The sequence below is a fragment of the Pongo pygmaeus genome, chromosome 10, assembly GCF_028885625.2.
Source record: "Pongo pygmaeus isolate AG05252 chromosome 10, NHGRI_mPonPyg2-v2.0_pri, whole genome shotgun sequence".
NCBI classification, from domain to species: domain Eukaryota; kingdom Metazoa; phylum Chordata; class Mammalia; order Primates; family Hominidae; genus Pongo; species Pongo pygmaeus.
Window position 1 is genome coordinate 110,533,870 of NC_072383.2, and position 12,673 is coordinate 110,546,542.

Here is a 12,673-nt window from a genome sequence, read left to right on the forward strand (position 1 = left end):
AGGCAGCAGAGCAGGATGGCTCAGAGGCTTTGCCCCGAGCCACTGCAACAACGGAGTTGCCATTTACTGAGATGGGGATGAGTTTGGATAGAGCAGGTGTTAGAAGTGTTGACAGTTTGAGATACCGGCTAAACATCCAAGCAGGCATGTTGGCTATGCAGTAAGATGATTTGGTCTGGATTTCAGGAGAGACATGATCGAGAGAAGTATATTTGAGAGCTGTCTATGCATCAGTGACACTTCAAGCCATGGGGAGTGGTTGACATTGCCTAGAGAGGGATTATAGCTAGAGAAGGGATCTGAGGACTGGGTGAGGACTTAGCTCTAGGGTGTTCCACATGTAGATGTTGCTACAAGGCAGTGGTATCAGGAAATAAGTCAGAGAAAGACGGGACACAGAAAGACTGGACACAGTGTGGTAGAGTACCAGCAAGGGAGAGCTCTGTTCAGAAAACCAAGAAAAGAAAGTGTTTCTGGAGGGGTTTTCATGACAAACCCAGTTCAGCAGGAAATCCTCTTGGCTCTATGGTTAACATATGTCCAGAAAGTGACCTCTTACCCCACCCCCACTCTCCAATGTGGTGCAAGTCACCTTCAACTTCCTCCCAGTCAACTGTACAAGGCTTTAACTGGTTCTCTGCTTCCATCCTGACTGCCCTTAGAGCCTATCGTCCATCCAGCAGGCAGAGTGATTCTCTTAATGTATAAGGCACCTCACACTAATTTAAAAAAAAAAAAAAAGGGCCTCATGGCTGGGTGCATTGGCTCACGCCTGTAGTCCCAGCACTTTGGGAGGCCAAGACAGGCAGATCACCTGAGGTCAGGAGTTCGAGACCAGCCTGGCCAACATGGCAAAACCCCACCTCTACTAAAAATACAAAAATTAGCTGGACGTGGTGGTGCGGGCCTGTAATCCCAGCTACTCGAGAGGCGGAGGGAGGAGAACCACTTGAAGCGGGAGGCAGAGGTTGCAGTGAGCCAAGATCACACCACTGCACTCCAGCCTGGGCAACAGAGTGAGACTCTGTCTCAAAATAAACAAACAAACAAACAAATAAATAAATAAAAGGGGCCTCACTATGTTGCCTGGGCTGGTCTCAAGCCATCCTCCTGCCTCAGCAAATGGTGCTGATGGTTGCATAAAGACAGGACTGAGTGTTGATCATGTGATTTGACAATGTAGTTATTCATTGGTAGCTTGTAGTAGAGCAGGTAGCTGGATAGGGGCGGAGGGATGAAAGCCTTATTCTACTGAATCAGTATAGAAAGGATGGGTCAATAAACATTTGTAAAGGTCTTCATCCTGATTAGTATTCACAGAAATGCAAAGCATAGCTACAAAATAATATCATTGCATATCACAAGCTTTGCAAAATTTAAGAGTCACAACACCAATTCTTATTGAGAATGTGCAGCAGTAGAGATTCCCAATCTGCTTTGGGAATGTGAATTGGCACATTCTTTTGTAATATGATTTGTTATATTCTAGTTCAATGAAATTTTGCCTATCCTGTAACCTAGCATCTACTTCTAGGTTTATACCCTAGAAGGTCATATGCATTTGCATCATGTCACATAGACAATAATATTCACAGCAGCAGTGTTTATGGTATACCCTGAAAGCAAAGGATAACAGATAAAGAAAGGATCATGAGTCATAAGGGATTCACACAGAGAAATACCAGTGTTGTGCTATGGAGAGGAGTGAACTTTGGCTTCACACAATAACATGGAGGCAATGTAAGTGAACTGCAGGATAAAAGAAGCCCCATAGAAAGTTGTACTTTTATGTATTCATATAAAGTCTAAAGTCAGGTGAGATGAAACTACATGTTACAGGTTGCAAATTTAGAAGGTAAAAGTACAAGAAAATGTGAGGAAGCTGTTACTTTACAAAAAATCCAAAAGTAAAAATTAGCCAGGCATGTTGGCATGTACTTATCCTCCCAGGTATGTGGGAGGCTGAGGCAGGAGGATTGCTTGAACCCAGGAGTTCAGGGGTGCAGTGATCCATGATCACACCACTGCACTCCAGCCTGGGTGATAGAGCAGGACCCTGTGTCCCATAGAAAAGTAACAATAAAAACAAAAAGGATCATGAGTATCTGTGCAGGAGGAGGAATTTGTCATTATAAAGGGGTGCCTAGGTTATTGCTGTGGAGCCCAAAGTGTTGTTTGAACAAAATTATGCTTATACAGCTTTTCTATTTTTCATAATTCCCCATAATCTACATCTATTTTTAAAATCAACACTTCAGTGAATGTGCAGTACTCCAGAATTTTAAAATGTTAAAAACAGACAACAGGTGATGAAGTATGGAGACAGCAAGTATGTATACTTTTTTTTTTTTTTTTGAGACAGTGTCTCACTCTGTTGCCCATCCTGAAGTGCAGTGGCAGGATCTTGGCTCACTGCAATCTTCACCTCCTGGGCTTTGGCAATCCTCCTGCTTCAGCCTCCCAAATAGCTGGGACTACAGGCACAAGCCACCAAACCTAGCTAATTTTTGTTCTTTTAGTAGAGATGGGGTTTCGCTATGTTTCCCAGGCTGGTCTCTAACCCCCGGCTCAAATGGTCCATTCACCTCACCAAAGTGATGGAATTACAGGTGTGAGTGGTACCTAGTCAAGTATGTACTCTTTATAAAAGCCATTATAAAACAGAGGCAAGATCTGGATGGTTACTGGAGAGTGACGTGGGCTGAAAGAAATAATTTTTTTAAGGTGAGGAGGTACAACAAATGAGAAGGTTGATCCAATAGACAAACACATTTTTAAGATTAGAAGAGAGAAGGGCCCATTGTAAAGGCAAAGTTCATAAGAAATTGAAATTAAAGGAGACCTTACATAAAAATGAAAGAATTGACCTTACATAAGACCATAGATGATTCATCCATTATAACAGGAAAATTTAGATAGAGGTGGATTCATCTGGGGGCGACATTTGCTTCTATTTTTTTTTTTCAGTGAAATATGAGGCAAGAAGAAATCAGGAGAGTGAGCTGACTAGCAAAATGCCGTTGGAGGTAAATCTGGAGATCAGGAATGTTCCATTAGTCAGTATAGGTCAGTCAGCGCGTGGGTTTTCCTGAAGACATTTTTAGCCATTGGGGCAGGCATGCAACAACTACAAATAACACACAATAAATGACACACTGTACCACTCATACCCAGGAGTCCTTTATTCATTCAAAAATGGTTCTTCTTCATCTACTCTTAGACAAGGCGTCTTGTAGACGTGGTGGTATCAGGATGAACAAATACAAGTGGTCACTGAAAACATGGAGATTATAGTCTAACACAGGCGAGATTTTAGGACACCTACATTTCAAAGAGCATAAGAGTATTTTTTTTCTTTTTTTTTTTTTTTTTTTAGACAGAGTCTCCGTCTGTTGCCTAGGCTGGAGTGCAATGGTGTGATCTCGGCTCACTGCAACCTCCACCTCCCAGGTTCAAGCAGTTCTCCTGCCTCAGCCTCCCGAGTAGCTGGGACTACAGGCACCCGCCATCACGCCTGGCTAATTTTTTGTATTTTTAGTAGAGATGGGCTTTCGCCATGTTGGCCAGGTTGGTCTCGAACTCCTGACCTCAGGTGATCCACCTGCCTCGGCCTTCCAAAGTGCTGGGATTACAGGTGTGAGCCACCGCACCTAGCCTCATAAGAATAATCTTAGCCAGGCGCGGTGGCTCACGCCTGTAATCCCAGTACTTTGGGAGGCCGAGGCGGGAGGATCATGAGGTTAGGAGATCAAGACCATCCTGGCTAACACGGTGAAAACCCATCTCCGCCAAAAATACAAAAAATTAGCCGGGTGTGGTGGCGGGCGCCTGTAGTCCCAACTACTCGGGAGGCTGAGGCAGGAGAATGGCATGAACCTGGGAGGCGGAGCTTGCAGCGAGCCGAGATCACGCCACTGAACTCCAGCCTGGGCAACAGAGCGAGACTCCATCTCAAAAAAAAAAAAAAAAAGAATAATCTTATCACCTCCATATGTGAGACTATCCCTAGGAGAGTGTAGTCCTGGAGGTACCAGCCAATGTGTCCATGATAATCATATATAATAGAAAGCTGCTCTGCTGGCATCTCCCATATACTCTTTTGAACAGTGTTATAATCAGAATTTGGAAACTCAGTGTTGGTAATGTTAAAAAATAGGACTATGCCTTGCCCATGGGTCATCATCCCACTGGGGTCTATGTTGGGGCACAGGGTAGCCACCTCACTTGCATTTTCCAACAGCCTGGCCCCTGAAGTGCAGACACACATATCTATAATGCCTCACTGAGCAGAAAAGAGCACCATAGGTAAAGATGTTTATGTGCTTAGAGATGAGTTTTAGAAGAGAGGAAATGGGTAATAGAGTATGCCCACCAGAGAGATCTCCAAGCACTCTGGTCTGGAGCATTTGGAGTTAGCTGAGCAACGGACAACAGGAGGGGTGGGGGAGGGGTTGTTCCATGTAGGCCAGTTGAGAAAGGCATGGAGATTTTGTTTCCTCTCGCACAGTACAGCCCTGCATTATAGAGTTTCTGGTCTTTTTGATAATACATCCCTCCATGATGTCAATAGGACCTTAACCAGGAGCACTGAAGCTGAAGCTGAAAGGGAAACTCGTCAAGTATGGAAAATTTCTGAAAGATATGAGATAGACCCAGAAGACTAGACAGAGACTCAGCCAGAAAGCTGGGTCTTTCAGAGGTGAAAGTAGCTTCATGCAGCCGGCATAGATCTGGGGCCAGTACCTGTGTCTGACGGTCTGCGTGTCAGGGAGAGCTGCTGCTCATGGACACAAGTTGCATCATCAACTGATTCCCTAGGGTCATGTCAGTAACAGCCTCTGTGAGAGACTCTGCCTCCTTCCTGTCTTCTCTGATGAAACTCCATGTGGTTTTGTATGAGGCTAGGAGGGTGCTTCAGACCTGGGCTCCCCAGATGAAGAGTTTGAGGCTGGGGCTAGTGACAGGTCATTCGTGTGTCAGGTTGGGGACCATGTTGCTCTTGGGGATAATTTTTCTCCCGAGCATATACTGTGACATGGCCTCGGTATATTACTCTTCCCATGAAATATTCATCCCAAAGCGGCTGATGGTCAGGGGAAGTGAAGACGCAGCGGAAAAGGCAACCTATTTGCTACTTATGCAAGGCCAGAAACACTTGGTTCACCTGAAGGTGAAGAGAAGTCATTTTGTGAATAACTTTCCAGTCTACAGTTACCACAATGGCATCCTGGGGCAAGAAGTACCTTTCATCTCACATGACTGCCACTATGAAGGCTACATAGAAGGAGTGTCAGGTTCTTTTGTTTCTGTCAACATCTGTGCAGGTCTCAGGGGCATCCTGATTAAGGAGGAAAAATCTTACAGCATTGAGCCCATGGACTCTTCAAGACGGTTTGAACATGTGTTATACACCATGGCACATCAAGCGCGAGTCTCCTGTGGTGTCACTTCCAGAGACAGCCATGTGGTGTCTGCTAGCTGGCAACAAGGGAGCAGGAAGCTCCATGATCTACAGGCGCTGTCCTACTTGTGGTCACACAAAAAGTACGTGGAGATGTTTGTCGTGGTCAACAACCAGCGGTTCCAGATGTGGGGCAGTAACGTCAATGAGACGGTCCAGAGAGTAGTGGATGTCATTGCTCTGGCCAACAGCTTCACTAGGGGAATAAATACAAGGGTGGTGCTGGCCGGAATGGAGATTTGGACCGAGGGGGACCTAATAGATGTCACAGTGGACTTGCAAATCACACTCAGGAATTTCAATCACTGGAGACAAGAGATGCTCTTCCATCGCGCAAAGCACGATGTTGCCCACATGATCGTTGGGCATCACCCTGGACAGAAAATGGGCCAGGCCTTTCTCAGTGGTGCCTGCTCAAGCGGTTTTGCAGCAGCTGTTGAATCCTTCCATCATGAAGATGTGCTGTTGTTTGCAGCCCTGATGGTCCATGAGCTCGGGCACAACCTGGGTATTCAGCACGACCACTCGGCCTGCTTTTGTAAAGATAAGCACTTTTGCCTCATGCATGAAAATATCACAAAAGAAAGTGGCTTCAGCAACTGCAGCTCTGACTACTTCTACCAGTTCCTTCGAGAACACAAAGGGGCCTGCCTATTTAACAAGCCATGGCCCAGGGGCCGCAAGCGTAGGGATTCTGCCTGTGGAAATGGCGTGGTGGAGGACACGGAGCAGTGTGACTGTGGTTCTCTATGTCAGCGTCACCCATGTTGTGATGAAAACTGTATACTGAAGGCGAAAGCAGAGTGCAGTGATGGTCCATGTTGTCATAAGTGTAAATTTCAACGTAAGGGATATCCTTGCCGTCCTTCTAGTCGTTCCTGTGATCTCCCAGAATTTTGCAATGGTACATCTGCATTATGCCCCGACAACAGGCATAAGCAAGATGGCTCAAAATGTCATAAAATTTACGAGTGCCTTAAAGGTCATTGTATGGACCCTAATAATCAGTGCTTAGAATTATTTGGATATGGTGCAAAATCAGCCTCACAAGAGTGTTACAATTCAATGAACAGCAAAGGGGACCGATTTGGAAACTGTGGCATTTCTACCAGTCCTAGGTCACAATATGTTCGGTGTTCAGATGGTAATATATTTTGTGGGAAACTTATATGTTCAGGTATTATAGGCTTACCAAAAATCAATCTCCAACATACAGTGATTCAGGTCCCTCAGGGAGATGGCTCATGTTGGAGCATGGATGCCTATACGAGTACTGACATTCCTGATGAGGGAGATGTGCACAATGGCACTTACTGTGCACCAAACAAAGTCTGCCTAAATTCCGCCTGCACAGATAAAACCCCAGTGATTTTTGCCTGCAACCCAGAAAAAACGTGTAATGGGAAGGGAGTTTGTAATGATTTAGGGCACTGCCACTGTAATGAAGGGCATGCCCCCCCTGACTGTGTTACTGCAGGAGGTGGAGGTAGTGTGGACAGTGGCCCTCCTGGTAAGCCAAGTGGGACAACTTCAGGAGAAGGTGAAAATCACAATATGACTCATTCCAAACGTGAAGAACGTGCTGTAAACATGATGATATTATCATTCATTATACTTTTTATAATATTATTATTAAGTACAATTATTTGCTTGCTCTGCTTGCTTAAAAAATCACCAGAGGCTGCCCCAGCAGAAGCTCCTCCAGCAGAGGCTCTACCACCGGCCCCAGAAATAAAGCCAGAAGCAGCAGAAGTGGCCACAGAAGAAAAAGAAGAAAAAGAAGAGGAAGAGGAAGAGGAAGAAGAAAAAGAAGAGGAAGAGGAAGAAGAAGAAGAAGAGGAGGAGGAAGAAGAGGAGGAAGAATCAGATTCCTAAGGTTAGAAATAGGGAGATGAAGCCAAGTATATCAAACTCCTCAAGCACTGAGTAGGAATGAGATGTTTGGTGAAGTAGAAATAGATAGCTTTAGTGGCTCTGACTCAGATATACTAATGTAGAAGGAAGGATTCTTTCACTTTTATTATTCATTTTAGTAATTAAATTTACATTAATTTAATATGTTAAATATTTTAGTACCTTTTGCTTTTTCACATTTGAACCATTAACATGCATCTTTGGACATCAATGTCCTTGTCTTTTTGGGCCAATTGTTTTAGTCACCAGAAACTTTTTCAGGACATGCTATCTTCTATTTGTTTGACATACAGAATCATATGTACCTGAATTTATTACTATCTCTGGGATTTTCATTTTAAGTAACAACTACCTATTATGTGAGGACAGTTGTTTACGTGACTGGTTGTTCTAACTTGCCCTATAAATGTGCATTCATCAAAGGAGGAGTTTTTAAATCCAAAAACAAATAAAACCTTATTCATATTAGACAACGCTTCAGGTTCCACATGGTATAGTTATTGAGTCCACTTTATTCTGGGGCACTGTGGGAGGGACTATATCAAAGTAGAAGACCCTGATTGCCTGTAGGTTAAGAGGTCAGCATTGAGGTCACCTGCTTTCCAAATCTGGCAGATGTTTAATATGATATATGTATATTTGATTTATTACTTCCCAATATTTCTAGATGCTTCCTATAGCCATCCTCCTTTTTTACCTAAAATACTTTTTTTCTTCGAGGCCAGCTTTTTTTTTTTTTTTTTGGGATGGAGTCTCACTCCGTCACCCAGGCTGGAGTGCAGTGGTGCAATCTCAGCTCACTGCAACCTCCGCCTCCCAGGTTAAGTGATTCTCCTGCCTTAGCCTCCCGAATAGCTGGGATTACAGGTGCATGCCATCACACCCGGCGTATTTTTGTATTTTTAGTAGAGACAGGGTTTCTCCATGTTGGCCAGGCTGGTCTCAAACTCCTGATCTACCTGCCTCAGCCTCCCAAAGTGAGGCCAAGTTTCATAGCTCTTCTGGTTTACTAATTTTCCTGGGATGAACTTCATACCCCTCAGATAACTCATGGCTGATGAACATCACCTAGAGTTAGGAAACTGTGTTTACATTAATTCTATAATAGTATACAGGCATCTACCACGGTGCTGAGTATATGTATGAAATTAAAATATTTTTGGCCAGGCGCGGTGGCTCACACCTGTAATCCCAGCACTTTGGGAGGCTGAGGAGGGTGGATCACCTGAGGTCAGGAGTTTGAGAACAGTCTGGCCAACATAGTGAAACCCCGTCTCCACTAAAAATACAAAAATTACCCGGGAGTAGTAGCATGTGCCTGTAGTTCCAGCTACTTGGGAGGCTTGAAGAAGGTGAACTGCTTGAAACTGGGAGGTTGAGGCAACAGTGAGCCAAGATCACACCACTGTACTCCAGCGTGGGTGACAAAGCGAGACTCTGTCTCAAAAAAAAAAAAAAAAACTAAAAATAAATAATTTTTTCCTCTAGTTTTCATTTTTAAAAAATTTATTTACATTAATAACTTGTTGGCTCAATATCAGAAGGAACTTCTCCAGTACAGGTAATAGAGTCCTGGAGGTGGCAATTACTTCTCTGAGAAGAGAGCACAAAGCAAATATAATGTTAACATTAGGCCAGGCTTGGTGGCTCATGCCTGTAATCCCCACACTTTGGGAGGCCAAGTTGAAAGGATCACTTTTGGCCAGGAATTCAAGATCAGCCTGAGCAACATAGTAAGACACTGTCTCTACAAAAAAAAAAAAAAAAAAAAATTAGCCAGGCATAGTGGTGTGCACCTATAATCCCAGCTACTCAGGAGGCTAAGCCAGGAGGATTGCTGAGTCCAGGAGTTTGAGGTTGCAGTGAGCTATGATACCACCACTGTACTCTAGCCTGGGCAACAGAGCAAGATCCTGTCTCAAATAAATAAAAACCATTCATTCTGTTCTAGGCACTGTGTTAAAGCAATACTTTACATTCATTGCCTTAATTTAATCCTCCCAACTTCCCAATAAAACCTCCATCTTGTACATGAGGAAACAGAGACTGAAGAGTTTGCTCTAGAGCTAGCCAGTAAGTGGTGGGACCTGCATCCCTCCCCAGAAATGAGTGAATCTACTGCCTCATGAACCTTTTCCTTCCATTAAAAGAAAAAAAAAAAAAAAAAAACTGAAGGGAAAGACATGTCCTTAATTGCCCAGAACAGAGGTGCTTCTTCAGTGACTCTAATGAAACCAAAGCCTTACAAATGGATGCTGATATCTGTCATGAATCTACTGCATTGTGTAGTTATTATGGATTAAAATGTCTTTTCCCCTGCTACATCCTGACAGAATGGAGTGGCAAGTTGGCATCATTATTCAGTTTTGTAGGCCCAGCTCATTGCAGATGCTCAATAAATGTTGACCAAGTGAATAATTTAATCAAATCCAACTGTCACAACTGTGGCAATATTTGTACCTTAAGCTGGATGTTTTTTGTTTTTTTTTTAAAGATGGTGTCTAGGCAGGGTGGATGGTGGACTAGAAGGCTCCACCGATCATCCCACCGCAGCAAGGACACCAACTTAACAACTATCTACACACAAAAAAGCACATTCATAAGAACTAAAAATCAGAAAGGATAACTGGACCAAACACAGCTGATGCCTGCCAACAGAGGGAGCATTTAAACCAGCTCTAGCTAGAGGGAAATGATAGATCCCAGCACTGGAACTTGAGTTCCTGCAAGCCTCACCACCATGGGCTAAAGTGTTCTGGGGCCCCAAAGAAACTTGAAAGGCAGTCTAGGACACAAGGACTGCAAAACCTAGGTGAGTCCTAGTGCTGAATTGGCCCCGAGACAGTGGACTGGGTGAGAGGGTGGTGGGGACATGACCTACTTTGAAACCAGCTGGGGTGGCTAAGGGCATCACCCCTCCCCCTTCACCCCAGGCTGCACAGCTCACAGCTGTGAGAGACTCCCTTTCCCTCCACTTGAGGAGAGGAGATGGAAAAGTGCAGAGGTCTTTGTCTTATATCTTAGATACCAGCTCAGCCACAGCAAGATAGGGCACTGGTCAGAGTGCTGGGGCCCACTTTCCAGGCACTAACTTCTGGATGATAATACTAGACACACCCTGGGCCAGAAGGGAACCTGCTGCCTTGAAGGGAAGGACTCAGTTCTGGCAGCGTTCATCACCCGCTAACTGAAGAGCCCTTGGGCCCTGAATAACCAGCAGCAATACCCAGGCACTACATCGAGGGCTTTGGGTGAGAGTCTGAGACTTGCTGGCTTCAGGTGAGACTAAGCACATTCCCAGCTGTGGTGGTTATGGGGCAAGACTCCTTCCACTTGAGAAAAGCAGAGGGAAGAGTAAATGGGACTTTCTCTTACACCTTAGGTACTAGCTCGGCCACAGGTGAGTAGAGTATCAAGTGGGCTAGATTCCCCGATTCCAGGACTTAGCCTTGGACAGCATTTCTGGACCTGCCCTGGGCCAGAGGGGAGCCCAATTTCCTGAAGGGTGAGCCCTGGGCCAGACAGCATTCACCACAAGCTGACTGAAGAGCCCTTGGGCCTTAAGGGAATTTTGGCAGTAGTCTGGCAGTACACCCCATGGGCCCATGGTGGCGGTGGCCACAGGGTAAGGCTGTGGCCTTTGGAAAGGGAAAGGAAGAGTGAGAAGGTCTGCATCTAGTGGTTTGAGTGCCAGCTCAGCCACAGTACAACAGAACATCAGGTATACTTCTAAGGCTTTTGAATCTAGTCCCTGGCTCCTCTGGACCCACCTAGAGCCCGGGGAAACTCACCACCCTGAAGGGAAGGACACAAGCCTGGCTGGCCTTGCCACCTGCTGATTGTAGAGCCTTGAGCAAATATAGGTGGTAGTCAGGGAGTGGTTACAGCAGACCTTGGGCAAGACCCAGTACTGTGCTGGCTTCAGGTCTGACCCAGTGCAGTCATAGTGGTGGTGGCCTCAGGGGTGTTTGTGTCACTGCACCCCCAGTGGTGGCTCAGAACAGAGATAGACTCTGTATGTCTGAGAGAAATTCAGGGAAGAGAACAAGAGTCTCTGGCTGGCGATCCAGATTAGCCTGGATCTTGTCTAAGACCATCAAGGCAGTATCTCTGTGAATCTGCAAGAACCACAGCATTACTGGGCTTGGGGTGCCCTCTAAAGCAGATACAGCTTAGATTACAACACTTAAGTCCTTACAAATATCTGGAAAGCCTTCCCAAGAAGGATAGGTATAAACAAGCCCAGACTGCAAAGACTACAATAAATACCTTACTCTTCAATGCCCAAACACAGACAAACATCTATAAGTATCAAGACAATCCAAGAAAACATGACCTCATCAAATGAACTAAACAAGGTACCAGGGACCGATCCTGGAGAAACAGATATCTGACCTTTCAGACAGAGAATTCAAAATAGCTGTCTTGGAGGAAATTCAAAGAAACTCAAGATAACACAGAGAAGGAATTCAGAATTCTATCAGATAAATTTAACAAAGAGATTGAAATAATTAAAAAGAATCAAGCAGAAATTCTGGAGCTAAAAATGCAATAGGCATACTGAAGAATGCATCAGAGTCTTTCAATAACAGAATTGATCAATCAGAAGAAAGAATTAGTGAGCCTGAAGAAGGCAATTTGAAAATAAACAGCCAAAGGAGCAAAAAGAAAAAGAAAAAAGGAAGCATGCCTACAGGATCTAGAAAATAGTCTCAAAAGGGCAAATCTGATTTATTGGCCTTAAAGAGGAGGTAGAGAAAGAGATAGCGGTAGAAAGTTTATTCAAAGGGATAATAACAGACAACTTCCCAAACCTAGAGAAAGGTATCAATATCCAAGTACAAGAAGGTTGTAGACCACCAAGCAGATTTAACCCAAAGAAGACTACCTCAAGGGATTTAATAATCAAACTCCCAAAAATCAAGGATAAAGGATCCTAAAAGCAAGAGAGAAAACAAACAAATCAGCCAGGCTTCCTCAGCCCCATGGACTGCCGGGGCTGGGGCTGGGAAAATCAATTTTTTTTTTAATAAAAAAAGAGAGAAAGAAAACAAACAAATAACGTACAGTGGAGCTCCAATATTTCTGGTCACAGAGTTCTCAGTGGAAACCTTACAGGCCAGAAGAGAGTGGCATGACATATTTAAAGTTCTGAAGGAAAAAGCTTTTACCCTAGAGTAGTATATCTAGTGAAAATATCCCTCAAACATGAAGGAGAAATACTGTCTCAAACAAAAGCTGAGGGATTTCATCAATATCAGACCTGTCCTACAAGCAATGCTTTCAAGGGAGCACTTC

The 12,673-nt window shown here is 44.4% G+C and overlaps 1 protein-coding gene across 1 annotated transcript; it reads left to right on the forward strand.

Moving 5' to 3' along the window:
* The first annotated feature begins 4,453 nt into the window (after positions 1 to 4,453).
* LOC129009359 (disintegrin and metalloproteinase domain-containing protein 1-like) lies at positions 4,454 to 7,850 on the forward strand. The gene has a single exon (XM_054442158.2). The coding sequence runs from the start codon at positions 4,823 to 4,825 to the stop codon at positions 7,334 to 7,336; it is 2,514 nt and encodes an 837-aa protein (XP_054298133.1). The 5' UTR covers positions 4,454 to 4,822; the 3' UTR covers positions 7,337 to 7,850.
* The last annotated feature ends 4,823 nt before the right edge of the window (positions 7,851 to 12,673 follow it).

Bases quoted from the DNA above. Each gene is read 5' to 3' on its own strand.
- LOC129009359 (XM_054442158.2), top strand. From the start codon at position 4,823: ATGTCAGTAACAGCCTCTGTGAGAGACTCTGCCTCCTTCCTGTCTTCT.